The 27,067-nt window shown below is 43.5% G+C and overlaps 1 protein-coding gene across 1 annotated transcript in view; it reads right to left on the reverse strand.

Moving 5' to 3' along the window:
* Positions 1 to 11,747, reverse strand: part of CDHR1 (cadherin related family member 1) — a 57,134-nt gene extending 45,387 nt beyond the window's left edge. Inside the window, exons 1-6 of the mRNA XM_060274204.1 lie at positions 11,687 to 11,747; positions 10,829 to 10,924; positions 8,093 to 8,238; positions 6,815 to 6,865; positions 5,984 to 6,073; positions 5,075 to 5,161 (exon numbers count right to left, since the gene is read on the reverse strand). Coding sequence (XP_060130187.1) covers positions 5,075 to 5,161; positions 5,984 to 6,073; positions 6,815 to 6,865; positions 8,093 to 8,238; positions 10,829 to 10,924; positions 11,687 to 11,747 — 531 coding nt within the window. The remainder of the gene's footprint in view (positions 1 to 5,074; positions 5,162 to 5,983; positions 6,074 to 6,814; positions 6,866 to 8,092; positions 8,239 to 10,828; positions 10,925 to 11,686) is intronic.
* Between the last annotated feature and the right edge of the window lie 15,320 nt (positions 11,748 to 27,067).

A 27,067-nucleotide genomic window follows, 5' to 3' on the forward strand; every position in this document is an offset into this window, starting at 1 on the left:
TACGAGGTACTAACGGAAGGGGGGCAATGTTGGCGCCGCCACTGCGACCAGCTACGGCGACGATTCCCAGGAGGAACCCGGGAGGAGAGCGGGACAGAGGGGTCCCAAGGGGACAGCAGGGCAGTGAGGCCTGTAGAGCGAGAGGGGTGGGCAGGGGAAGCAGAAGCAGTAGGCACAGAGGGGCGCCCCGAGGCTGGAAGGACACCGGAACCAGAGTCACAACCTAGTGGTTCAGTGGCGCCAGACCAGACAGCCCCGGCACAGCCAGCAGCCTCGGAACACGAGCCAGAACCAGAACCCCTGACCAAGGAACACCCCAGGCCACAACGCACACGGAGGCGGCCAGCAGACCTTGGGGACTACGAATGCAACTTCCCGGGCAGGACTGGAACTTAGAGGGGAGGGGTGTTATGTACTGAGTTGAATCCTAGAACAATAGGATTCAGAATCAGCGGGAGCTACCCAATCCAACTCCAGGTGGAAGTGAATCCGCAACCTGATTGGCCTGCTGGAGCAGCCAATCAGGCGGCTGGCAGAAGTGAATCTGCTACCTGATTGGCCTGTAGGAGCAGCCAATCAGGCTGCAGGCAGAAGTCAATCCACAATATAATTGGCCCACAGGTGTAGCCCTGAAGTAGCCAATCACGCAAGGCCCATTGTGTAAATAATGTATATAAGCAGATGGTTTTGGGAAAAGAGCCATTCGTCTTCTCTTCTTCTCCTTGATGAATATGAGCTGAATAAAGAGCATGAAATTCACTCTCGACTCCGAGTATATTTCAGTACCCCTGACCATTAGGTCCAGTCGCGGATGACTTTGGAACTGCGGCACACATCTTGCTCTATAGGCCGAGGGAGCCTGGCGTTTGTCCGCTGATACCTTCCGGGTCATGTGGCCAGCATGACTAAGCAGCCCATGGAAATGCCATTTACCTTCCTGCTGGAGTGGTACCTATTTATCTACTTGCACTTTGATTTGATGTGCTTTCAAACTGCTATATGGGCAGGAGCTGGAACAGAACAACAGGAGCTCGCCCAGTCTCAGGGATTCGAACCGCTGACCTTCTGATCGGCAAGCCCTAGGCTCTGTGGTTTAGACCACAGCGCCACCCGCATCCCTAATTGTCGGGGGTCTTTTTCTGAGTGAGGAGACTCTACTCACATTATGCTCTGCAACCGCCAAGGTTCCTGTGCTCACCCCATTGTGAGTACCCATTTATTTGCACTGTCCAAAGAAGGGGGAAGTACAAGAGGGAAAGAGTTATGTTGATGGTTAAAGGTAAAGGCAAAAGACCCCTGGATGGTTAAGTCCAGTCAAAGGCGACTATGGGGTTGCAGCGCTCATCTTGCTTTCAGGCCAAGGGAGCTGGTGTTTGCCCACAGACAGTTTTCCAGGTCATGTGGCCAGCAGGACTAAACCACTTCTGGTGCAACGGAACACTGTGATGGAAACCAGAGCCCACGGAAACGCTGTTTACCTTCCTGCCACAGCATTACCTATTTATCTACTTGCATACTTGATGGAGCAAGCAAGCAATCTATAACATACTTCATTTTGAAATCCTTGTTCTCTCTACAAGTGCCAATCTGGAAACATGGAGGAGGGGCTGGTGACAAAAGGATCTGAGAGGCAGAGGGCACATAGTATAGGACAGGGGTGCAGCCCAATCACCTTCTAAATCCGGCCCGTGGACGGTCCGGGAATCAGCATGTTTTTACATGAGTAGAATGTGTCCTTTTATTTAAAATGCATCTCTGGGTTATTTGTGGGGCATAGGAATTGGTTCATATATTTTTTCCCCAAAATATAGTCCAGCCCCCAACAAGGTCTGAGGGACAGTGGACCGGCCCCCTAATGAAAAAGTTTGCTGACTCCTGGTATAGGACCAGCTCTCGACATTTATGACCGTGGACGGTCCGGGAATCAGCATGTTTTTACATGAGTAGAATGTGTCCTTTTATTTAAAATGCATCTCTGGGTTATTTGTGGGGCATAGGAATTGGTTCATATATTTTTTCCCCAAAATATAGTCCAGCCCCCAACAAGGTCTGAGGGACAGTGGACCGGCCCCCTAATGAAAAAGTTTGCTGACTCCTGGTATAGGACCAGCTCTCGACATTTATGAATGCTGTGGCAAGCTCAGCAATTTTCTCAGACTTCCCGTAATTCTTACTCGTGAACTCAAACGTTATTATAAAGAACAGTTGATTTGCATGCAGGATAGCGCTATGTGAATCTTCTCTCCCCACAAAGATTTCTGCCTGCGCAGCAAAATGTTCACCCCCTCTCCTCCCCTGTGCATCCTAAATCTGTTCCATGGGTTCTCCCAACCATCTGGAGCAGATTTGGGGAGTGGGAGGAGAGGGAGTAAAGTCCTGGTACATAAGCAGGGGGGGGGAATGCACAGATGGGACACCTGGCCCTCCAGCTGTTTTGAGACTACAACTTCCATCATCCCTAGCTAACAGGACCAGTGGTCAGGGATGATGGGAATTGTAGTCCCAAAACAGCTGGGGGGCTGAGTTTGGGGATGCCTGAATTATCTGCATACAGCCCTGTAGTCTGCCATCTTAACAGTAACAGCATCATCAAAACACAGGGTGTATTTTTTCTCCCAGTCCTTTCCTGCCTCTCTAGACACATCCCACAATTTTTAGCAGTATAACAATTCTTATACTGTTACATGTGCTTTACCAGAATATAGAGTTTCATTACAGGTAAAAGGACAACTAGAAACACTCCTTCTGACGGCTTAGCAGTAAGGAGATTTTGTTGTGTTACTTGTGAAAGCAATTATACCCCACTTTTCGGCGCTCAAAGTGTTTTTTGCGGTAAAAAAATAAAGTGAAATACAATAGAGCCGAGAGCTTTTCAATGGAACCAAAACATAAACAGCATGGTGGAAGAAAAAACCAACCAAAGTTTAAAACCATGTGAAAGAAAAGGGGCTTCAGAACTTTGCTTAAAGTTCAAAAGGGAGGCCCACCACCTTAGCACTGTGTGCTTTCTGAGGTGGTGCAAATCTGTGAGAAGACCATATTATTTGCCCCTTAATCATCTGGAACATCTAGGACAGGGGTTGCTCAAAAAAGGAGAAGGAAAAATGCTAAGATCTCTTTTCAGTAAGGAAGAATGATTGCCTTTCTGTCTCCCTTGGCTGTACACAATGCTCAGCTTATGGTTTCTCTCATAAGTAGATTAGATTTAATCCTGCTTAAATATTTGTGCTTTCAGAAGCAGCTACTTGATTAGTGAGCTCTCCAGTGTCTGAGGAAAGACGAAAATGAATTGGTTCACATGGATTCTTTTACCTCTAGTTGGGTGGGAATCAAAATTATTCAGCTGTTAGATTTTTATATTACTAGCTCTATTAGTTCAGGTAGACAGTGTCTTTTTTTGCACTGAAGTTTTTTTCTTTGAAAGGGCCATTAGAAGAACCAAAATTGTTTCTACTGAGATATTGCCCCCTCCTAGATGGGTCATTCTCTGGTACACAATTGCAGTCAAATAAATTAAGACGTGTATAGCTGGCTGGCAACTGATGCACTTGTGGCAAAGTATCATTAAAACCATACTTTTGCCTGAAGCTCAGTACACAAAGCAACCTTTCCTAACTCATCGTCTCAAGTAACCCTGCGAGGTAAATCAGTGATGCTTTCATTTTATGAATCGGAAACTGAGGCAGACAGCTGCAGCGAGTTGTCACGAGATTTGGAGACGTCTACCCATCTAACCTCTGAGTCACACAAGGCCACTTAGGGGTGCGGCAGCTTTGCGGAACAGCCAGTGCCTCTCCTCCCGCCAACGATGCAGGGCTGCGTGTCAGGGTCTGATCCTTGCTGGACCGCAAGCTTCAAATCCTGCTTTGCGTCAGCCTGCCAAACTGGCCAATGGCAAGCTGGTGTAGAGGGCTGGGCTCTCTGGGGGCAGGCTGGAGGGAAGAATCAGGCTTCCCTCAGGTCCACTCTTGGGGGATTTAAAACAGCCTGCACCAGCCCCCAATGTCCAGCTCTTCTTCATCGGAACAAACCAACTCCAGTAATTTTGCATTTACTCATTGGATTGACCTTGCTATGGCTGTGGTAGTTGCCGCATTTATGGGGCCGGGTAGGAATTTGCCTACCAGGCGAATTGGCTGTGACCTGGAGGTTTCGCCTACTGTGTAGCAATCACCACAACTTTTAGTGGTTTAGGCATTGGGTAACCTTAGCCTGGGTTGGAGGGGGGTGGGTTGTACCCTCGCCTTCCCCTCCAGAAATAGAGGGTCCTGTTAAAGGGATCTGTGATGGAGTTGCTTTTGTCCATTTGCCCAGACAAGAGGCTTGGGCCTCAACGGTCCTAGAGGTGGTGTTCCCTGCGGGGACCCCCCTATCTGAATGTAATTCATAGGAATCCTCGCTGCCGGGTTGACCCTGATGTCATTTCCAGTAGACAGCCTGGAAATAAATGCTTACCCAATGGCTATGCCAAACCACTTCTTCTGTAGTCAATAAAGTTGTAGCCTGATTCAATCCCATTCAACTTTGTGGTCTCCTTTATTGGTAGCTCACCTGGGCGGAGGGGGCACAGCCTGGCCCTGCAAGTATCATTTCAGGATATATTTATCTCATGCTGTACCAGGCTGAGCTCATAGATGGGGAACCAGTGACCCTCTAGAACAGGCATCCCCAAACTTCAGCCCTCCAGATGTTTTGGACTACAATCCAATCTTCCCTGACCACTGATCCTGTTAGCCAGGGATCATGGGAGTTGTAGGCAAAAACATCTGGAGGGCCACAGTTTGGGGATGCCTGCTCTAGAAGTTGTTGGACTGCAAGTCCCATCATCCGTGACTGGATGAGGTTGATGGGAGTTGCAGTCCAACAATATCTGGAATGGCAAATGTCCTCATTCCTGCATTATATCATTATGGAAGTTCTAATGTTCTTGGTCTTAACTTCATAGTCAGAAGTTACTCAAACAAACAGACACCATGATATGGATTTTAAATGGCTCCCAGTGCTTCTAGTCCACTCTTTCTCTCAGGCCTTTGTCTTATTTCTGGGGTGCCTGGACACCTAAGTCAATATTTACCTGCAGAAAGTAGGTAATGCTCCCCCCTGAACCGGTGTCTCTGTCTATGGCTTCAATTTTCAAGATGCTGCTTCCTGAAGGTGTGTTCTGTGAATCCAAACAGATAACATAATCAGAGATGAGCACGATATAAAAAATTAGGGGGTATTGGTAAAATATAAATAAGCTCCTATGATGGGAAGGTAATATGTTAGGAAAGGAAAGAGAGAGAGTGAGAACAATGAGATATTGCATTGGGAAGAAGGGGAAAGAGAATCAAGTGCATTCCTTCCCCATCCATCCCAAAATCACAGCAGCAACAAGGAGAGACCCAGAACAATGAAGAATATGTCCATAAGTCAGCTGTTTTTACTCTCCACTGAGCACTGAAGTGTACAATTTGAAGCTTGGGGAAAGTCTTCAGAAAGGCAGGGTAAAAACTGACATAACATTTGGCAGATGAAACCTCTACAGAGCACTGGGAATAGTTTTAGATATGCTCTCAAAATGATCAATACAAACATACTTTTTCGAGCTCTTATAAAATGATTTGGGCAGTTTCCTGGAGAAGCTGATTGTGGGCAGTTGTAACTGATTGGCTAGTGCCCAGGAAATCACTATGAATGCTGCCTCCCAGTCCCCAAGGCAGTTTGTAGTAGTTGTTATTACTTTTTACCTTACTTTAAAAATGAAATGAAATAATAACGGCACCTTTTCTTTCAAGACAAGGGATAACGACATATTATCATCAAATTGCAAAGCTCATCAGAAACCTTCATTTGAAGTGCAATTGGCATATGTCAACACTGCTTGAATCTTACCACAAAAGCAGCCGGTGCAAAACTTACAGCCATGCTCATCATGGAGCAGCCAAACCCAATTTCCTCTCTATTCACATTTGCTAAAAAGACCAAGTTAAGTTTCACCAACCTCCAGGACTTGGGCTATGTATGGCGTGTTGGTAAATTCTGGGCTCTCGTCATTAGCATCTGTTACAAGGATCCTGACTTTCTCAGCCACCTAAAGTTGAACATGATGCAATTTTAGCCAGGAAAGTGGATTTATACCAAGGAGTGATCATATGCATGCAGTGCTTGGTTGCATCTTAGCCCTCATGACAACCATTTTAAGAACTACTAGGATCAGAACAAGGGTTCCTCAAGGGTGGCAGGTTTGATCCCCGTATGGGACAATTGCACATTCCTGCATTGCAGGGGGTTGGACTAGACCAGTGGTCTAGTCAACCTTTTTTTTTTGGCCATGCCCCACCTAAGCACCTCTAAAATCCTCATGCCCTCCCGCCATGACATATAATTCTTATTATTCAAAAATATTCACGTGGAGGAAGCCTAAAAGGCCATTAACTTGGTCTAAACAAGCTTCCAAAGAGCATGGCATCCATGAAAGAGAAAAATAAAAAGGACAAAGGGACAGTTGAAGTACTGAGGAAGAAATCACTAAGAAATTTTTAAAATGTGTATGTCACAATATATATTTATACACTGTATATGTGGCCCATAGAAGCATAAGAAATGCGAAAAAAATCACTGTCAATAACTCATTCTCAAGCTATTTCTGGCCCGGCACTGACCCAGAGATGGGCAACCGATAAGAGTGGGTGGTGGTGGCGGGGGTCGTCGGGGGCTGCACAATTGGCTCGCACGGGCCGCATCTGGCCCTCGGGCCTTAGTTTGGGGACCCCTGGTATAGAGCGTGAATGGGCAACGATGAGGAAAAACCCCTTTCTCTTGAAATACTTACTGTACTTAAGCCATCTGAGATGCTGACAACAACTTCAACCTCATCTTCTCTCTTAAAATAGAAAATAACAGAATTGTTCACCACAGGGTTGATGGGATCTTTTAGAAGTGTAAAAATAAAACATTTATCAAATATTTGCTTGCTTTCTACCTAGTATCGTTTTTAGCTGGCTAAATAAGTAGCATATAACAATGTCTGAAGAACAGAGTTAGGAGACCATTAACAGCAGAAACCTAGGGATGTCTGCTTAAACGTATGATCTATTGAGCAATGGGGCTTACTCCCAAGTAAGTGCGGGCAAGTTCATGTGTACACTTATTGTGGAGTAAGCCCAACTGAATTCAGGAATTAATTCTGAGTAAATACCCACATTGACTATAACTGTTTTTAGAGTAACCTTTTGAATATATTGAGTTTGTCTTCAATGTGTGGACTTATTGGAAACATCCATTTGGTGGACATAATTATGGTTACTAACATTTTACTTCTAGCATGTTTATTTATGTGAAACATTATACCACAACTATTCTTTACAAATATTAGGAAGTTTTTGCAATAAAGCCAAATCACCCAAATTTTCAAATTCCATGTTTTAAATGAAGCTAAAAAATACAGTGGTACCTAGACTTACGAAGGCGATCCGTTCCGCGGCACTCTTTGTAAGTCAAATCCTATGGTTGTCGAAGCGTCCATTTTGCGCATGCGCGGAGTGCGATTTTGCACCACTTCTGCGCAGGCGCAGAACGCGCGTGGCGAAAACACTTCCGGGGTTGCCGACTTCGTAAGTTGAAACCTTCGGAAGTCGAGTCATTCGGATGTCGAGGTACCACTGTAATCGATATTTCTGCCATTTGCTTCACACTGATTTTACTCATTTTGTCCCCCAAATCAATGGAAGGTATAACCAGTTGTCCTACGACTGATAGATATGGCCCCAAATTTTCACTGGAGGCAATAAACCTGAGTCTGGACTGCACCATTTTGGACCACAGGTTGAATTTTCCTCCCTAAAAGAAAACAGAATCTTTGCACAGAGTAATGAGCATGTCAGGGAGACGAGCTTAAACTTTCTCTAGTTTCCTTTGTATGGTTTTTGGTATTTTTATTGCATAAAGAAGCATTTGGTTATGTGAGTGCCCTCCCCCTTGAAATTTTAAGTGAACAGCCCAGGTAGGGGGTTATCAGCTCAGTGGGAACTAAGCCACAAACAGCTGACACAAACAACCATCTTAAATTGATCCTGACACCACAGATAGATTCCGCATTGTTTCACTGTACCTCACGGTCCAGCTCTTCAATCAGTGTAACATTTCCGTAGTTTTCATCAATAGCAAAGTACTTTCTCGACCCAGATTCAAAGGTCATGCCATAGGTTACCGGATCCCCTTCCGGATCTGTTCCGTTCAATGTGTACACATGTGTACCTGAAAGAGAGCGATTAGGAACCTTGTAGAAAAATTTGCTTCCGGAGGGTATTGCGAAGAGCCACTGCAATGTTGTTATACAGTGGAACCTCGGTTGTCGAACGTAATCCGTTCCAGAAGACCGTTCGACTTCCGAAACGTTCGACAATCGAGGCGCAATTGCCAGCCAGCAAAATCCATTGTAAAAATGGAGAAAGGCTCCCTAGAAGCCATTCGACTTCTGAGGCACATTCGAAAATGGAAGCATTCACTTCCGGGTTGTTGGCATTCAAAAGCCGAAACATTCGACTTCTGAAGTGTTCAACAACCGAAGTTCCACTGTAGTAACATTTTAAATTTTTTGGAAAAAAATTAAGTACATTGTTGACTTTAAGAAAAAACCTAGGTCATTCTTTTTCTCACTTGAGACTGAAACTAGTTTGGAGGGATATGCATCAAAACACAGTATTTCATAAACAATGAGAGGCAGTGTTGTAGCTTGGGGTGGTTGCCCTGAATGCAAAATTGTCAGGGGTGCAAAATTCCGATATTTTACCTTTGGCGTGTTAAAGGACTCCTCGTGTTTTTGTTTTGTTTTGTTTTCTTGTTCCGCAAGCAAACATGCACCAAAAGAACCCCCTGCTCTTCCATGCCTCCCTCCCCCAAGCTGATATCAAGCGATGTTTCACTGGTTGCGCGAATGCCAGGGTGTTAATAGGATGTTAAAACGGGAAGGTTTTATGGCTTCTCCTCCAGATCAGGCTTGGTGTCTGACTGATAATTTTTACACCTTTCTCAGCACAAGCTCTCCATATCATTAACACCCAGGGAACACTTCCCAGTGCAGAATTAACACCAATTAAAAAAAATCTATCTTTGGCATTTCTGCCTCCTCTTGCTGAAAAGAAAAGTGAATTTAAAATTAGTCTTATCTTTGTAGGCGCCAGCAAATGGAAACAGAAGCAAACACAGCAGTCTTCATCCCTTGGGGCAGGGGGAAAACAAAAGCCTTTTCCTCGGTCCATTATGATTTGTGAGCTGAAACTGAATCTTGGCATTAATCTACCTACCTAGTCAATATATCAGAGGTACAGTGAGGAGCAATAAAACCAGTGCTATTTTTCTAGAAAAAGTGGTGCTGGAACTCGCCATTATCACCTCCCTGGTTCTCTCAGAATGGCAAAGACGACCACCTGAGAGGAACTGAATTCTGGTGAGTTCCGGCTGGGGGAAAAAAAGCCTTGAATAAAACTCTGGAGGAAAGGCCCAAGAAAAAGGTAAAATTCTGGACAGGTGAGAAGGGAAAACAGGAAGTACAGTAGGAATGTGAAAGCTAAAAAAGGTAAACAGCTAAAGGACCCCTGGATGGTTAAGTCCAGTCAAAGGCAGTTATGGGGTTGCGGCGCTCATCTGGCTGGGTTTCCCCAGCCACTCTAGACATAGTAGGTCCCAAGTAATGCCCACAAAAAGTATGGGGTAAAGTGGGAGGGGGAGTTGGGGGTGCAAAATGTCTACAAGACCCCTATTGTAGCTTTTTCATTTCTTCTGTGGCACTTCACAGCCAGGGTGATCCACTCCTCCATCATGTTGTTTTCTCTCTCTCTCGCCACATGATCCTGGCCAATCGAGAATCGTGTAGTGAGCGAGAGGATTTTGCACGTAGCCAATCGGAATAGGCCACCTACCGTTATTGCTGGGAGCGAGTGTTGCGCTCACGTTGGTGGGAGGAGGGATGCATAATCCTTGTGTTGTCCTGACAGACCAAATGACTCTTCCCAGCTTCTTACCCTTTGCCGGAATGGGTTGTGGCACAGTGCAGGAAGAAAAGGAATTTACCTGGATGTCTGGAAAGTGCAGGGATGTGCACAAGAAAGGAACATTTTGGAGGGCAGGCAGGTGGAAAGAGGCTAAGATGGTGGCATTCAACTGCTAAGGAGTGTTCAAGCCTAGGAAGGGAAAGCTGGTGATGGGTGCCAGCCATGGTTTTGGTGAAGGAATTTGGGTAGGCAAAATATGGAAGACTGGCATGTTTAGACTGATTTATGAGAGAATGATTAAAAAATATTAAACTCCGGTCCCCTAACTGGCAAATTTCTGGTTAAAGAAAGTCGGGCATCTGTTGGAAGTAGAGTTTTGCGTTTGACCCATTTGAGTGTAATGTCCCTGCCCTATAGCAAATCCCTTGTGCGTTAATTGTGTGGAAAATACCAGATAGATAACTCATTCCAGCAAGAAAGTTCCAGAAACAAGCTTAAGAGTGCAGGGCCAATGGAAATGGAAATTCATGCTTACAAACACTTGCATCGCAATGCTCACCCAGGCCTCATTGAATTGGCTGAGTGTCCCCATTCGTTGTGCAAAATTACAGCCAAAATAGGGTACACACACATGCATTTGAACGCACATGAATGCTACTTACACAAATGACCCATTTAACTCATTTCATTTATATATAAGTGCATTGAGTTTAAAGACAAAAAGAGTTTTTAGGTGGACACAACCTGCACAAATACGACTGAGTCTCTGTTCTCAGTTTTTAACAAATGAAAAAGAAACCAGCAAATTAATATTGTTATTTTTAAGAAGGAGTGGGCTATATCGTAAGACTGACCGACAGCTGTGTCTTCCGAAAGGCTGAGAAGTGCCATGTTCCCGTTAGTGCTGCTAGCTCCATTGTCGAAGAAATAGGGAGCGTAATTTGCCTGAGCTGCAGGTTGAAAAGAAAACAGAACCCCAAACAAAAGCATTCTTTAGATCACAAACAGATGAAGTACAAAGCAAAGATCAACCCTGAAGGGAATAATCTGAGTTCACAATATATCCAATTATGCTAATAGATCACATCTACATTTTGGAAAGTTTATGGGCATATTTAAGGGATCCTGTACTATCTTATTAATAATACAAATGGCTATGAATCAGTTAACATATTACAGATGTACCCATATATATAACACGCAGAAAACGAATTAATCAAGATCCCACCAGACCAGACAGTCTGAAGTTTTCTTCTTGTTGAATGAGCCTTCACGAAATGCTCACTAACTGCAAAATGAGCCTCTTTGACCTCCAGGCAATCCCTAAGCAATCTATTGGAGATTCTAAAACATGTTGATTTTCAGGGAAGCCATAATGAAATTTATTAAGAAGCCATAATGAAATAATTACTTACTTGCTGCAAGAGAACAGCAAAGTTCAAAGAAAAAAAAGTGAAAATGAAATGAAATTAGTTATCATTCTAATCACAGATCAAGAATCAATAACAGTCCACTTGGAACTATAGGTAATAATACAATCAGCGGGGAGGGGGGGTTGTTAAGGGGGGGGGGACAGCCAGCAAGCAGTATTTATTTGCACAGTTATCAAGAAACAGTTGCAAGGCCACATTATGAAGGATTACTAACAAAGCTTAGACGTACGTTGCTGTCCTATCATTTTCTTAAGGAGCCAAGAGTTTGTTCTTACTTACCCAGGCAAACATGCATCAAATTGAGGAATAATGATGGGGGCAGCTGCCATAGATGCTTCATTCCCCCAGAGCGACGGTCAGTATCTTACAAGTTTGGGGGCAGGTGGGTGGAAAGATGGCCCCAAAGACCCGGCAGTAAGCTGTCCTTCAGCCCCGTACAGTGGGGAGAGGCAGGAGCAGATGTTAAGATGTTAAGTGGATGACGCGTCTTAATTTCCGAGGAATTTAAAGGCGCTCCTTCCTTCCACCTAATTAGACCAATTACTTTGCAAGGAGCTCTGGGACTCATTTCTCTGCGAGAGAGTTTGGAGGAACCAACATCACTCTCTGCTGGGGCTGTTATTGTCGTGGGCTGCACTCATACCGCCCAATAAAACATTTTCCAGATCTGGAAAAGACAAGGTAAACCCGGGGTTTTTAAATATCCCTCTCCCTCTTTTTTCTAACCTCGCTTTTCTTTTTTCCAGAAACGGAAGGAAGGACCATTTTTACCTCCCTCGAAAGGCTGACGGAACAAATTCTCAAAAGTAAATCGACTTTGACTTACAGAGTGAGCAGCAACACGCAGCATATTCTTATAGCCAGGAAATCATTGCCTGAAAGATGGATGTAAAATGTAACGAAGAGAAGTGCTCGTCTATCTAGATAATTATTTCACTACATTTTCAAGACTGGCTTTGATTTAGGTTTCTAATACTTGATTGATAAGTCCACCAATTTTACAACCAATATAGATAACATTTAAAAACAACAGGGCTTTTGTTTCTCATTTCACTTTATATCTGATAGAAAGAAAACTGTGGTGTTTTTTAAAATATCATTTTGAAGATTCCTGCATTGCAGGGGGTTGGATTAGATGATTCTTGTGGCCCCTGCCAGCTCTGCAATTTTATGATTCCATGAAGCACTTATTAACATAATGTAATTCATTAAATGAAGGGCTAAACTAAAGCACTTGTCACCCAAATTTGTACCTCTAGCTTGAAAAAAGTGCTTCATAAATGATTTAATAGGCCCCATTCTGCGACTGAAAGTGTCAGACTGAGTTCAAAAGGATTGCAGCCTTAAACAGGGCTCTCCAAATTTGGATTTAAGGGGGAGAAAGCAATGAGAAATTGACTTGAATTTTTTTAACAGGGCAATAATAATAATAATAATAATAATAATAATAATAATAATAATAATAATAATAGTTTATTAGGTCCAAGACCAGCTCGCATAACACAGTAGTGACAGCATTCATAAAGATAAAATTAGAATAGACTGTAGCAATAGCTCATAAGTTAAAATTGAAATATATGCATACATCTGTACGTCTGAGATTTGGGCTACCATAAAAATTGATCCCAAGGTGCCCCAAAAGGGGACTCCAGCTTTTCCCTAGTAAGCTATTTTATTCTAGAGTATGATCTGTGCCTACAAATCTGGGCACAGAATCTGGCTACCAGCAAGGTCGTCTCGTAATCTTTGCCTACGACAGGCATCCCCAAACTGTGGGCCCTCCAGATGTTTTGGCCTACAACTCCCATGAATCCTAGCTAACAGAACCAGTGGTCAGGGATGATGGGAATTGTAGTCCAAAACATTTGGAGGGCCGAAGATTGGGGGTGCCTGGCCTAAGAGGAGAGAATTAAGTTTAGACTTGTCTGGAAGATCGGCGAGACTCTTCAGCAAAGGGTCAATGGTTTCTCTATGAATCTCAGCATAAAAAGGACATCTAAATATATATATATATGTTTGGGGCTTCCTATTTCCCCTACTGGGCAGGCGACTAAATCATTAGAGTTTGCACCAAATAGCACAATTGCTAGGAGTTGGGCTGAATGGAGAAAGCATTGTGCCATTATGAAGAATAAACCTGTCTGCTCCAAAGTCCCGTGGCCCCTTGGTGCAATAATATTGCTTACACCTTCAACAAAAAAAGTGAATTGCTTTTGCGTTTCATATCAATGTAGGAGAGGACATACGGATTTGGTCCACTTTGCAATGATGCATCTCGCTACCAACCTGAAACCACCCAAAGCTGTTCACCCGCAGATTGTTCCAAGTCGCTCTCTCAATGTCGCACCCGCAGCAAGAGGTGTTATAGCACATAGGAAGCATAACAAAATATCACCTCCATACCTGGAGGTGAGCTCTGTTCTGCAACACCTCCCTTGTTAATGCCTCTACGGATCTAAATAGGACTGAGGATTATGGACAGAAAGTGATACAAGGCTAAAAACACAAGCCGCTCACTCAGCAACCCCCAAAATAAAAGCCAATCCTCATTCATTGCCCTGTGTGCTAAAAATTATCCACCGCTTACTACAATTTAATAATACATTTGAAATTTCTTAAAGAGACACTGATCTCCCCGCTTTCTCATTTGGTGTGTGTGTGTGTGTGTGTGCTATATTTACTTGTAGTTACTTCAGGACAGTCCCAAAATACAGACTTTTGAAACAGGAATTGGAAGGTAGGTGAAAAATTGGCATGAAGCAAATGGACTCTGGAAGCCTGCATTTTTATATGCATCCAGATCCTCTTTGCTATAATGGGGTTCCAGACCTCAGGCTTACAAGAATTATGGATCCTCATCTCTTTTCTTGCAGTAAGCTAAAGCACAGACTGAAAATTCCAAAGCGGGTGTACTTTGTCCATCCATATTTAACATCCATTATAAAGTGTGCAAATTAGGGATGCTCTAAAAGCATGCTTTCTTTGAAAAATATACAGTGGTACCTCTACTTACGAATTTAATGTGTTCCGAACGCACATTCGTAAGTAGAAAAAAATTGTAAGTCGAATCCCATAGGAATGCATTGGGAGAAAAAATTCGTAAGTCGAAGCAACCCTATCTAAAAATTTGTAAGTAGAAAAAAACCTATCTAAACCGCATCCAAAATGGCGGATGGAGCTCCATTCGTAAGTAGAAACATTCGTAAGTAGAGTTATTCGTAAGTAGAGGTACCACTGTATCCACATTGCAGAAACAGGTAGAGAGGAAGGCTGCAGAAACTGGAATCTGTTAAAGGAATTCCAAGCCATCTCTGTCACTTTCACAGGTTTAGAATTTCTTTCTTCCTGTTTGGCAAAATGAGGTTTTTTATTTTTTATTTTTTTAAAAGGGAGAGTAAATATGAGTGCTAAAGCCGGTTGATTTTACTCAGTTATGTCACTCTGAGGAAAAACCATCTTATTCCAATTAGTTCCAAATAAAACGACAATCCGCCCCTCCAAAAAAAAAAAAAAAAAACCAACAACCCTCCAATAAAGTATACATTTTCATGATCCAACTGGCAGTAATTGCCAAATAAATATTTTCCACAGAACTCAATCTGGCCCAGTCTGAGCCTGATAAACAGAAAGTACCCATAGTCAATATTGTGGATTGCCGTGGAAACAAAATCCATCATGCTGAGACTTTGTGACATTCTTTATCTGATCATAACCTAGAAAGGAAGAGGCACTCAGGGATGCAAAATGGTCTATCATTAAGACTGGATTTTAAACTACTTTCACTAGGGGCAAAATCACTTGTAAACAACCGTGGTTTTAGCCCAAGTATACGCATCCCTACTTTCTAGAAATGAGGAGCAAATATTTTTCTGAAGGTGGAACTAGATACAACACAGGGTTGGAGCCAGACAACCATAGGATTGTAGAGTTGGAAGGGATCACGAGAGTTTTTTTTTGTGTGTTTTTTTTAGGATGTATTCTGAGACACGTCATTGATGCAAAAAATAACATATTACTGGTGGATTTGCTGTACTTTTCCGTGTATTAGACGCCCCCATGTATAAGATGCCCCCTATTTGGGGGAGACTCAAATTTAAGAAAATGGGCTCAGAGTTGTTGAACTTTTTTGGGGGGGGTTACCCAGGGTTGTTTAGCTTTTTTTAGGGGGGGTTGCCAAAAATCGCCTGCACGCATCAAAAAATCAGTCTCACGTCTGTCCCACCGCCAGCAGAAGCTGCCAAACGTCCGCCCAATTACTGCAGCGTCAGCCAATCAACACCAGCCATTGATGCAGGAACCAATAAGAAGCCCAATAGTCACTGACAGCTATGGCAGCAACCAATCAAACGTCCACCCTATGCACTATCCATGTATAAGACCAGACACCCCCAAACTTGGCCCTCCAGATGTTTTGGGACTACAACTCCCATCATCCCTAGCTCACAGGACCAGTGGTCAGGGATGATGGGAATTGTAGTCTCAAAACATCTGGAGGGTCGAGTTTGCCTATGCCTGTATAAGATGAGCCCCACTTTTAAGCATGCTGTAAATTTCAAATCCTCTCTCCATCATTTCTCCCATGAAGAGAGTTGAGTATTATATCCAAAATCCCTTGCCAATGTACAATTACTGCTTTAACCTCTTCATCTTTAGTGTACCTTTCTAACAACATCTTATACATTTTAGAAAGTATCTTTGCCATTTTCCGAGCTCTGGATTGTATATTCCAGAGTATTTCTGAGCCCATGCTCTGTGGCTTATATTACAACTACAGCCATTCTGATTTCTCGAACCCAAAGCCTCTGCGTGACTTTTGGGTCTACCAAAGGATGCAATTTGCCTGTCCACCAAACAGCTACTTGTACAGGAACTCCCATACCACTGTTTCCAATGTATTGATCCATTTCCTTTTTCTCTCTCGTTGGGCAGCTGCTTATGTAATACCTTTTTACGGCTGGCAGGGTGAGTAAATTAGGCTTGTGCTGATCTTGTTGCATTCAGTCAGCCATAGACCTAATAAAATGGACATCCATCATCTGCTTGCAGAGGCCGGAGGCACCATCGTTTTGTTCCAGCTGGAGCATGGAGACCCAAGTCATGCACTTGTAAGCCTCTGATGCCCTAGCCCAAGAGGCGAGAGGATTGCTGCGCATTGCACATGGTAACCGTTTCCTTACCCTTTACAGAATGGCAGACGGGGATCCAGCGGGAAACTAAAAAGCAGAAATAAAACAAAAGACAAGAGCGAGAGAGAGAGAGAGAGAGAGAGAGAGAGAGAGAGAGAGAGAGAGAGAGAGAGAGCTCATTCTCCTTTTTGCTCCCAGGTATCCCTGCCACTTAAAGCTGAATGATGCTTTATTATTTACAATTTATATAGTAATGTTTGAGCAAAATGGCCAGTGCCTTCCTGGGGATCTTAGAAATCTAACAGCCAAGGTAAAAAGGTAAAGGACCTCGAGACGGTTAAGTCCAGTCAAAGGTGGTTATGGGGTTGCGCCGCTCATCTCACTTTCAGGCCGAGGGAGCCAGCGTTTTTCCACAGACAGCTTTCCAGGTCATGTGGCCAGCAGGACTAAACGGCTTCTGGCACAACGGAACACCGTGACGGAAACCAGAGCACACGGAAATGCCGTTTACCTTCCCGCTGTAGCGGTACCTATTTGTCTAATTGCACTGGCATGTTTAAAAACTGCTAGGTTGGCAGGAGCTGGGACAGAGCAACGGGAGCTCACCCCGTCATGGGGCTTCGAACTGCCAACCTTCCAATCAGCAATCGCAAGAGGCTCAGTGGTTTAGACCACAGCACCACCCGCTCCCTAACAGCCAAATTACACCCTGGGTTATACCTCTCCGAAAATAAGCCATACCCCCAAAATAAGCCATACCCCCCAAAATAAGCCACACCCCGAAAATAAGTCACACCCCAAAAATAAGCCACACCCCAAAAATAAACCATAGTGATAGGCAGTTTAACCTTGTAGGTTAAACTGTACCATACTTAATAAAAAAATAAAATAAGACATCCCCTGAAAATAAGCCACCGTGTTGTTGTTTTTTGAGGAAAAATAAATATAAGACGGTGTCTTATTTTTGGAGAAACACGGTACTGATTTTCTGAGGTGGAATCAACACACATTTAAAATGTTCTGAAAATGCTTTTTTAAAATAATTTTTAAAAAAGGTTTTGAAAAATACATTGGATTTGACATAGCTCACCATCGCCATCTAGTTTCACATTGTATATTGCACTTAAAACACACTTAAAACGTTTAATTTGCAGCTGCATAGCTGAGTCCCTTGATCCATTCAAATAGGGCTTTAAACCCAGTTTCGGAATAGGCTGGCCCTAAGAGAAGATGCCTAAGAGCATACCATCCTGTTCGTTCTTTTGGACTCCTCAGTGGCCTTAGATGTCACCAGCCATGGTAGGTCTGTGCATCCCACACCCCTAATATGATATAGGCCCTAATCTGGCCTGGATCCAGACCCTGGATTGATTTAGGGGCCAGTGCCTAATTAGGATTTTAAAGCCTAATTAAACCTGTGCACGAATAGTTCAGTTGGTTAGAACATGGTACTGATAATCCAAGGTTGCAGGTTCAATCCTCGTCTGGGGCAGAGGCATATTCCCTCATTGCAGGGGGTTGGACTAGTTGACCCTCAGGGTCCCTTCCAACTCTACCATTTGATAATTTGATGTGCTCAGGAGCAGGAGGGAGGAAGAAGAAGATGCTCCATCTTGATTTGGAAGGAGCAGGCTCATAGTTTGGGGGGTGCTCTAAGATCCAGTGCTGTCACTTGAGGTTCAAGTGGCCTCAGTGACCTAGGACACTTTTATTAGTTCAGGATTAGTTCAGCCATGACTCTATCAGGACAGGGATAGCTGCATCTGAATATGTGAATTTGCTTTGCGAGAACAGTTTAGAGCAGGCATCCCCAAACTGCGGCCCTCCAGATGTTTTGGCCTACAACTCCCATGATCCCTAGCTAACAGGACCAGTGGTCGGGGAAGACGGGAATTGTAGTCCAAAACATCTGGAGGGCCAAAGTTTGGGGATGCCTGGTTTAGAGGATTCAAATTCAAGACCCAGATTCACCAGATGCAAAATAATGTGAGAAGGAGCTCGTCATCAAATTAACAAATAGGGCAATTCAGAGAAGCTATTTTTAAGGGCAATCAGAGGCTATTCCTCACTCATTCTGCAGACTAACAGGAAGCGATGCACTGGACTGAACCTGCAAAAAAGGAAGTGTTTGATTTAAAGACGCAGGAGCTGTAAAGAAAGAAAACTATATGGAAATGATGTATAGATGGTATTTGACTCCCAGTAAATTAGCAAAGATGTATAAGAATACTTCAAATAAGTGTTGGAAATGCAAGGAAAAAGAGGGCACCTTTTATCCTATGTGATGGACCTATAAGGTGATAAAAGCATGTTGGGAAATGATATATAATGAGTTGAAAAAGATGTTTAAAATAACATTCATTAAAAAAACAACCCAGAAGCCTTTTTATTAGGAATTGTAGGTGCAGAGATACCAAGGGAGTAGAAAAGATTGTTTATGTACGTGACGACAGCAGCCTGGATGTTTCTAGGCCAAAGATGGAAGGAAGATAAAATATCTACAAAAGAGGAGACAACAGCAAAACTGTTGCCTATGCAGAGATGGCCAAAATGACTGGAAAAACCAGAAACCAAGATGGCAAAAACTTTAATAAAGACTGGGGGAAGTTTGTAATATATTTAAAAGAACACTGTTAAAGAACAGTTAAAAACATTAGCAGGATTGAAATAACACTTGTAATGTGAAAAGAACTATGGATTTAAATAGAATACTATGAAAATTTTAGAGGAAAACATGATATGCAGTGAAAAATGTTGACGAGAGGACTCCATGGAGGGGAGGGTGGAAGTCTGTGAATTCAGGGAATGTAAATTTACATTGTGAAAAACTAATCCAATAAAAAGTTAAAAACTATATGTATCCAGAGCTCTGGAATGGGTGGATAAGTATCAAATCTAGGCAGGCTATATTTTACGCTTTGGTCGCATTTCTACATGCAGAGGAAAATACATCCCATTAGCTTTAGCGAAGCTTACTTCTGAGTAGACATGCATAGGATTGCACTGTTATTTAGACCAGTGGTTTTCAACCAGTGTGCCGTGGCACCCTGAGGTGCCATGAATGATGGCCAGGGGTGCCGCGGGCAATACTGGCCTCTGTCCCTCTTTCCTTCCCTCCCTCCTCTGATGCCCTCTTGCATCTCTGCCTCCCAAAGGCTTGCATGGCTCTTTGTTGGAGCAGCCCTGGCTACAAGCTCTGCAGGAGAATGGAGCCTCTGGGGTTGGCCAGGGGGTTGTTGGTTGCAAGAAGATGAGGCGGCCTCTGAGTAAGCAAGCAAGTGGGCGAGGGAGCCCAGCCAGCCAGCCTGCCAGCCCTTTGCTGTTGGGAATGGACAAACAAGTCTCAGGCCCCCATGGGGCAGTGTGAGGACACATCTCTCTTTGGGGTGGACGCAGCAGCTGCCCAGAGGACTCCCAGGGAGAGGAGGCTTAGGGTGTTCAAAAAAGGGTGAGAAGGCTGCCGGCTCTGCAGGGAAGGGGTGACATAACTGGCTCCTGAGCCCCACAGGGGTGCCACAGAAGGCATGTAGTTGTCCAAGGGAGCCGTGGACTCAAAAAGGTTGGAAACCTCTAATTTAAGCATCTTATTGCAGTTCCTTCACTCAGTCAAGATCTTATTTTCTCTATGGCACTGGCTCTGCCCCTCTGGTGCTATTTACCTGTTGCTCATAAAATACATTTACAGCTGCTGTTTTATGAATTTCATCAGCCATGGCACAGAAGCTGGACAAACATACTGCGGTCTGGAAAGTAAAAGTTTCTCTTAAAAACAAATTGTGCAGGCAAGGGGGTGCAATTGTGCCATTAATTGTACTGTTAGCCAATCTATTTGTGTATGCAGTTGACCAGGAGTGGTATTGAATATTGCAGTTTTTACAATGCCTTTTTGCCTATTTGGCTTTTTGCCCATTCTGTAGATCGATTAAGGGCTTTATGACCACTGTTTAATATTCATTTTAATGGATTCTAACTTTTTTTTAAAATAACTTTCACAACAGAATGTTAATTTAAAACTTCTAATCTCAAACGCCTTGTGAGGCTGGATAGATGAGAAATAAATAAACAGATAGATAGATAAACAGAATAACTTGCAGACTCTCAGCAATTAGGGAAGGACACTCTATGCGTGCTCCAAGGCACTCATTCACAAACATAAGCAGCAAGTGTAATCTGCCTGTAGGATTGTGGAAAGAGCTGAAAATGCTTTCACTACAGATCAAATGAAATGAAATGTGGCATGCCAGGAACAAGGATTCACCCTGGACTTTCCCCCAACTTAATAGCAGCAATGTTACTACTTGACTCTTTTGAATGTTTAAAAGTACCTTCCCAAAAAAACCAGGGGGTTGGACTAGATTCTTCTCAACCTGTGGGTCCCCAGATATTGTTGGACTACAACTCCCATCATCCCTAGTGGGAAGGTCCAGCAGTCAGTGATTGTGGGAATTGTAGTCCAACAACACCTGGGCACCCACAGGTTGAGAAGAATCTAGTCCAACCCCCTGCAATGCAGGAATCTCAGCTAAAGCATCCATAACAGATGGCCATCCAACCTCTGCTTAAAAACCTCCAAGGAAGGAGAGTCCACCTCCTCTCGTGTGAGTTTGTTCCACTGCCGAACAGCTCTGACTGTCAGAAAGTTCTATCATATGTGGTGGACTTGTAAAAGGGTAAAAGAATATTAGGAAATAATTTATAATGAATTGAAAAAAATGTTTTAAAGTACTTTTCAAAAACAATAACAACAACAGAGTTCTTTTTGTTGGGGATAATTCGGACGAAAATTCCCAGGTATCGGAAAAGGTTAATTATGTATGCTACTACTGCGGCCCGTGTTTTGTTAGCCCCAAAATGGAAAATGAGTGAGGTCTCAGCTAAAGAAGAATGGCAATTTAAGCTGATGGAATATGCCCAGCTTGCAGACTTAACATATAGAATAAGAGAAAAAGAAAAACATATATATAAAGAAGATTGAAAAATGTTTATTGAATATATGGGGGAAATTGTGTACAGTCACACCTTGGTTTCCGAACAGCTTAGTTCTTGAACATTTTGGCTCCCGAGCGCCACAAATCCAGAAATGAGTGCTCCGGTTTGCGAACTATTTTTGGAATGTATTTTTGGAATGTAGATAGTCCGAGGGGATTTCCGTGGCTTCTGATTGGCTGCAGGAGCTTCCTGCAGCCAATCAGAAGCCGTGCTTTGGTTTTCGAATGTTTTGGAAGTTGAACGGACTTCCGGAACAGATTCCATTTGACTTCCAAGGTACAACTGTACGCTTGAAAACGATGGCAGTGTTAAGATAAATTCAACAGTGTAAATAAGTTTTGATGGATGGAATACTGGATAGTTTAGTAGTTTATGTAAAATATGCAGGGATTTATGGTATGTAAAACGAACCAAGGAAAGAGAAGAAGGGAAGTCATTGATATTGTAAGGATGTTTAAATGAGTATTTAAAATTGTAAAACAGAAAATCTAATAAAAATTAGTGTGTGCGTGTGTGTGTTCCATTCATTGGTCATCTGAGTACGATGGGGTGGAACACATCACACAAAGACACGGCTCCGAGTCAGCCTGCCACACCATTGAAATCAAAATGGCTGTGCAGTTATGGGATCTGCCTGTTTATGCTGCCACAGGGTGACCTGATTTCTCCACTTACACTTCGGTGAGGAGGACAGATGGCATTGTGCTTATCAGAGGATTATCACGCGGCAAATCCATGTTCTTATCCCTTGCCAGGCAGAAGGTGAGTCAAAGGGAAATTGTGAACTAAACCTTCCCCCGCAACTGAAGACACTGACGGGAAACGAGGTTCACAGTATGACTCATTAAGACATGTTTAGTTTTATTCCAACTGCCGCACTGAATTCTGGTTTCTGCAGTCGATTTTCGGGCCAGATTAAGTGGCTAAAGGCTTTTCGCAAATGTGCTCGTGCATTAAAACCTGCAAGAAAACACATAAACCTTGTATCAGCTGAAGCCTGTGGTTCAATTGAAAAAACAACAACAGTTGCAGCCAGAACAAATACAGTGGTACCTTGGTTCTCAAACGTAATCCGTTCTGGAAGACCATTTGAGTTCCGAAACGTTCGACAACCGAGGCACAAAGGGCTGTGTCTGCAAGTTCAATGGAGAAAAGTGAAGAATACACAGTGGAAGCCGTTCGACTTCTGAGGCGTGTTCGAAAACGGAAGCATTTATTTTACTTCCGGGTTTTCTGCGTTTGGGTTCCGAAACGTTCGTCAACGGAGATGTTCGAGAACTGAGGTACCACTGTATGTCTGTGTTTCATGAATGGCTCCTCCGCTTCCCCAAACAGTAGAAAGTTCTAGAGACAGTTGATAACAGGACCTTATTTCCCACTGAAGAGAAAAACAAGAGGGAAAGTACAGCCCCACTAAATCCAAAAGTTGTTAACTCCCATGCCTAGGATGGTGTCCCTATTTCCCTGGGACAGCCCCAGATTTACAGAACCCGTCCCAGTTTCTTATCTGATCCCATAATGTTCTGCTTTTCCTTAGGATCTCCCTATTTCATTGGAGAAACGTTGGAGGGTATGGAGTTATTTATACCCAGTCATATGAGCAGGGTATAAATAGTACTGTTGTTGTGGTTGTGGCTGTTGTTAAATAGGACGTCCCTATTTTCATCAGAAAAAATGTTGGCGGGCATGTTAGGCTTGTAGGGTGCTTTTCATGATAGCTGTTTATTTACAAATATACATTATATAAAGATATATATATATATTGTGAGGGAGGCACCAAGCACCCATACAGAGCAAAGCCACTTTCTTTTTAGTTGAACACATGCATATTATTATTATTATTATTATTAAGGACATCCGTATTTTCATTGGAGAAACATTGAAGGACATGATAGGTTTGTAGGGTACTTTTCTTCTTCTTCTTCTTCTTCTTCTTCTTCTTCTTCTTCTTCTTCTTCTTCTTCTTATTATTATTATTATTATTATTATTATTATTATTATACCACCCTATACCCGGAGATCTCAGGGTGGTTCACAAAACAAAAACAAAATACCAAAGGACAAAATACGTACTCAAAATAAAAACAACAACAGCCCAATACCCCGCCCCCCCCAAAAGGAGCCACATTTTAAAAGGGCATAGGATGTCAATCAAATAATCTAAAGGCCTCTAAAGGCCTGATGAAAAAGGAACGTTTTTGCCTGACGGCTAAAGGTGTATAATGAAGGCGCCAGGCGAACCTCCGTGGGGAGAGCATTCCACAGACGGGGAGCCACTGCAGAGAAGGCCCGTTCTCGTGTTGCCAGCCTCCGGATGTCTCAAGGAAGATGCACATGATGAAGGGCCTCAGAAGATGATCAGGGTCTGCATAGATTCATATGGAAAGAGGCAGTCCGTGAGGTATTGAGGCCCTGAGCCATTTAAGACTATATAGGTCAAAACCAGCACTTTGAATTGGACCCGGAAGCTAATTGGTAACCACTGCAGTCTGACCAAGATCATTCCATCTGCAAACAAATATGTTTGATGCAAAGTGGGTCAGGGCAATGGGGCTGCTCATACCTCTGGATTCGGCCGCCCTCTGCTGGTTAGTTTTTGAACTACTGTAATTGCTTCAGCCTGTTGTCTTTGTCCATGAAGTTTTCTTGGCAAAATACAGGAGTGGTTTGCAAGTTCCTTCTCCAGGTGGATCACATTTAGTCTAAACTCTCAGCTATGACCTCTCTGTCTTGGGTGGCCCTGCATGGCATAGCTCAGGCATCCCCAAACTGCGGCCCTCCAGATGTTTTGGCCTACAACTCCCATGATCCCTAGCTAACAGGACTAGTGGTTTGGGAAGATGGGAATTGTAGTCCAAAACATCTGGAGGGCTGAAGTTTGGGGATCCCTGGCATAGCTCATAGCTTCTCTGAGTTATTCAAGTCCCTTTGCCATGACAAGGCAGTGATCCATGAAGGGAGCTGGACCATAAAGAAGGCTGATTACCAAAGAATTGATGCTTTTGAATTATGGTGCCGGAGGAGACTAATGAGATTCCCATGGACTGCAAGAAGATCAAACCTATCCATTCTAAAGGAAATCAGCCCGGAATGCTCACTGGAAGGACAGATCCTGAAGCTGAGGCTCCAATACTTTGGCCACCTCATGAGAAGAGAAGACTCCCTGGAAAAGACCCCGATGTTGGGAAAGATTGAGGGCACAAGGAGAAGGGGACGACAGAGGACGAGATGGTTGGACAGTGTTCTCAAAGCTACCAACATGAGTTTGACCAAGCTGCGGGAGGCAGTGGAAGACAGGAGTGCCTGGCGTGCTCTGGTCCATGGGGTCACGAAGAGTCTGACATGACTAAACAACTAAACAACAACAACAACAATTGCTTGAGCAATAATGGGAGCATATTGAAAGTTCACACCACCCACACCGTGAAATGAAAGTGAGTGAATCACATAGATAAGTGCTTAAAGGCCATTCATTGCTGTGTAGAATTCCCCAGTACTGAAACTGCTCTACTCAGAAGGAAATTTAATAAAAGGTCTACAAACATGCCATGGTAGGAAGTAAGTCCTGAAACTTACTTTTGAGTAGACCTGCATTGTGTTATATACACCCTTGTGCAAATTAATTGAAACAAAGCATGTTTTCTATCTTACTCCCGCACTCAAAACAAACACGAAAAGTCAGTTGATCATTATGGTGTCAGAAGCCTGCAGCCAATAGAAGGAATGATGCGCTTGCCACAATATATTGAGGTTCTATGAAAGAGAGTTATTCCAGAGCTGGAAAAGAGGTATCCTGACGGTACTGGGATATTGCAGCAGGACCTAGCCCCCTGTCACACATCAAAAGTGGTGAAGAAATTCATGGCAGAGCAGCAAATACAGGTACTTGATTGGCCAGGGAATTCCCCAGACCTAAATCCCATTGAGAATTTGTGGGCTATATGCAAAAGTCGCCTCCGTGCTGTAGACTGTACAACTATGGAGAAGCTCATTCAGGTATTGATTCAAGTGTGGTACAGGGATCCAAAAATCAACAGTGACTGTTCGAAACTAGCAGACTCCATGCCAAACCGTGTTCAAATGCTGCTTAAAAATTGTGGAGGTCATATCTGTTACTAATGTACATATATGTGGGTTTTGTACATCTACATGTGAGTTTTGTACAATAAACGGCATTGTTTGTTTCAATTAATTTGCACAAGGGTGTAGGTAAAAGAGAGCCAGAGTGGTACGGGGTGGGTAATGGAGAAGAAATAGGGAGGTGTGAGTTCAAATCCCCATTGCCCATGAATGGCACTTAGGCTTTCCTAGTTTACTCAGGAGGAAGTCTCATCGAACTCAGTGGGACTTAATTCTGAGTATAGAATTGGTCTATAAAGGAGCTTGGCTCAATTATTCACTTTAAGCTACCTCCTAGAGTTGCCAGTGAAAATGACATGGGGTAACCCCCTTGTATGCAGCCCTGAGCTCTTTGAAGGAAGCATAGGATATAAATATGAAAACTAATTTAGTGAGACTGATTTCAGTGAGATGACCAGCCCTCTTAGCGGTGGCAGAGCAAAAAGGAAGAATGGAATCTGATGCTTTTGGAGTGGAAACAAGTTGGTAGGTGAGAAAGGTGAATAGCAACGGATATTCACTGAGCAAATTCCAAAAGAAACAAGAACCTCTGGATATGCGGGCACAGTATTGTGCAGTGGGCACAGATGCACGCCATTGCCACTGGTTTGGGGGCTGTGGTCGGGCTTCCAACTGGCTCCCGGATTCACTGGCTGGGCCACTGGGGCATGAAGTGGCAAGAGTTTATGCCCATGATAATGGCAAGAATTGAGTCTCAAGGGCCCTTGATCTTCCAGTTTGGGGGAAATGATTTGGGCCAATGCAAAGGAATTGACTTAATGTGGGTAATAATAATAATAATAATTTATTGTTTACCGTATTTTTCCATGCAAAGCACACACACACCAACACCCCCCGCCCCGTGTATAAGATATCCCCTATTTTTGTGGACTCCAATTTAAGAAAATGGGGAGAATGTCCCAGAGTTGTTGAGCTTTTGGGGGGGGAGCTGAGTTGTTGCACTTTTTAAAGGTGGGAATGTGTCACAAGATCCATCTATCGTCGGTCCCCTACCGGCAGAAGCCGCAAATCGCCCGCCCAATTGTTGCAGTGACAGCCAATCGGCACCAGCACATGACGCAGCCACCAATAACATGCACAATAGCCGCTGACAATCAGCATTGCACCAACCAATCCAAAGTCCCACTGATACACTATTTGTGTATAAGACGCCCATTCTGAAACATTATTTTTAAATAAAACATTCTGTATTCCATAAAGCTGTCGCCTGTTTCGATCCCAACCAGACTTAGTGGTCTTTTATTTATCTGAGGTTGGGGTCTGGGGAGCATGATGCAAAGATAGCAGAGCCATGACACCGATAGGGCAAGATACTCCGGATGCATTCAGACACAGGAACTGTGCATCAGTTTCCCTAATTATAATGCTAACGCTTCTGCCCTGTTTTCTGGTGTTATTTTTTTAC

Source organism: Zootoca vivipara, chromosome 5, assembly GCF_963506605.1.
Source record: "Zootoca vivipara chromosome 5, rZooViv1.1, whole genome shotgun sequence".
Taxonomy (NCBI): domain Eukaryota; kingdom Metazoa; phylum Chordata; class Lepidosauria; order Squamata; family Lacertidae; genus Zootoca; species Zootoca vivipara.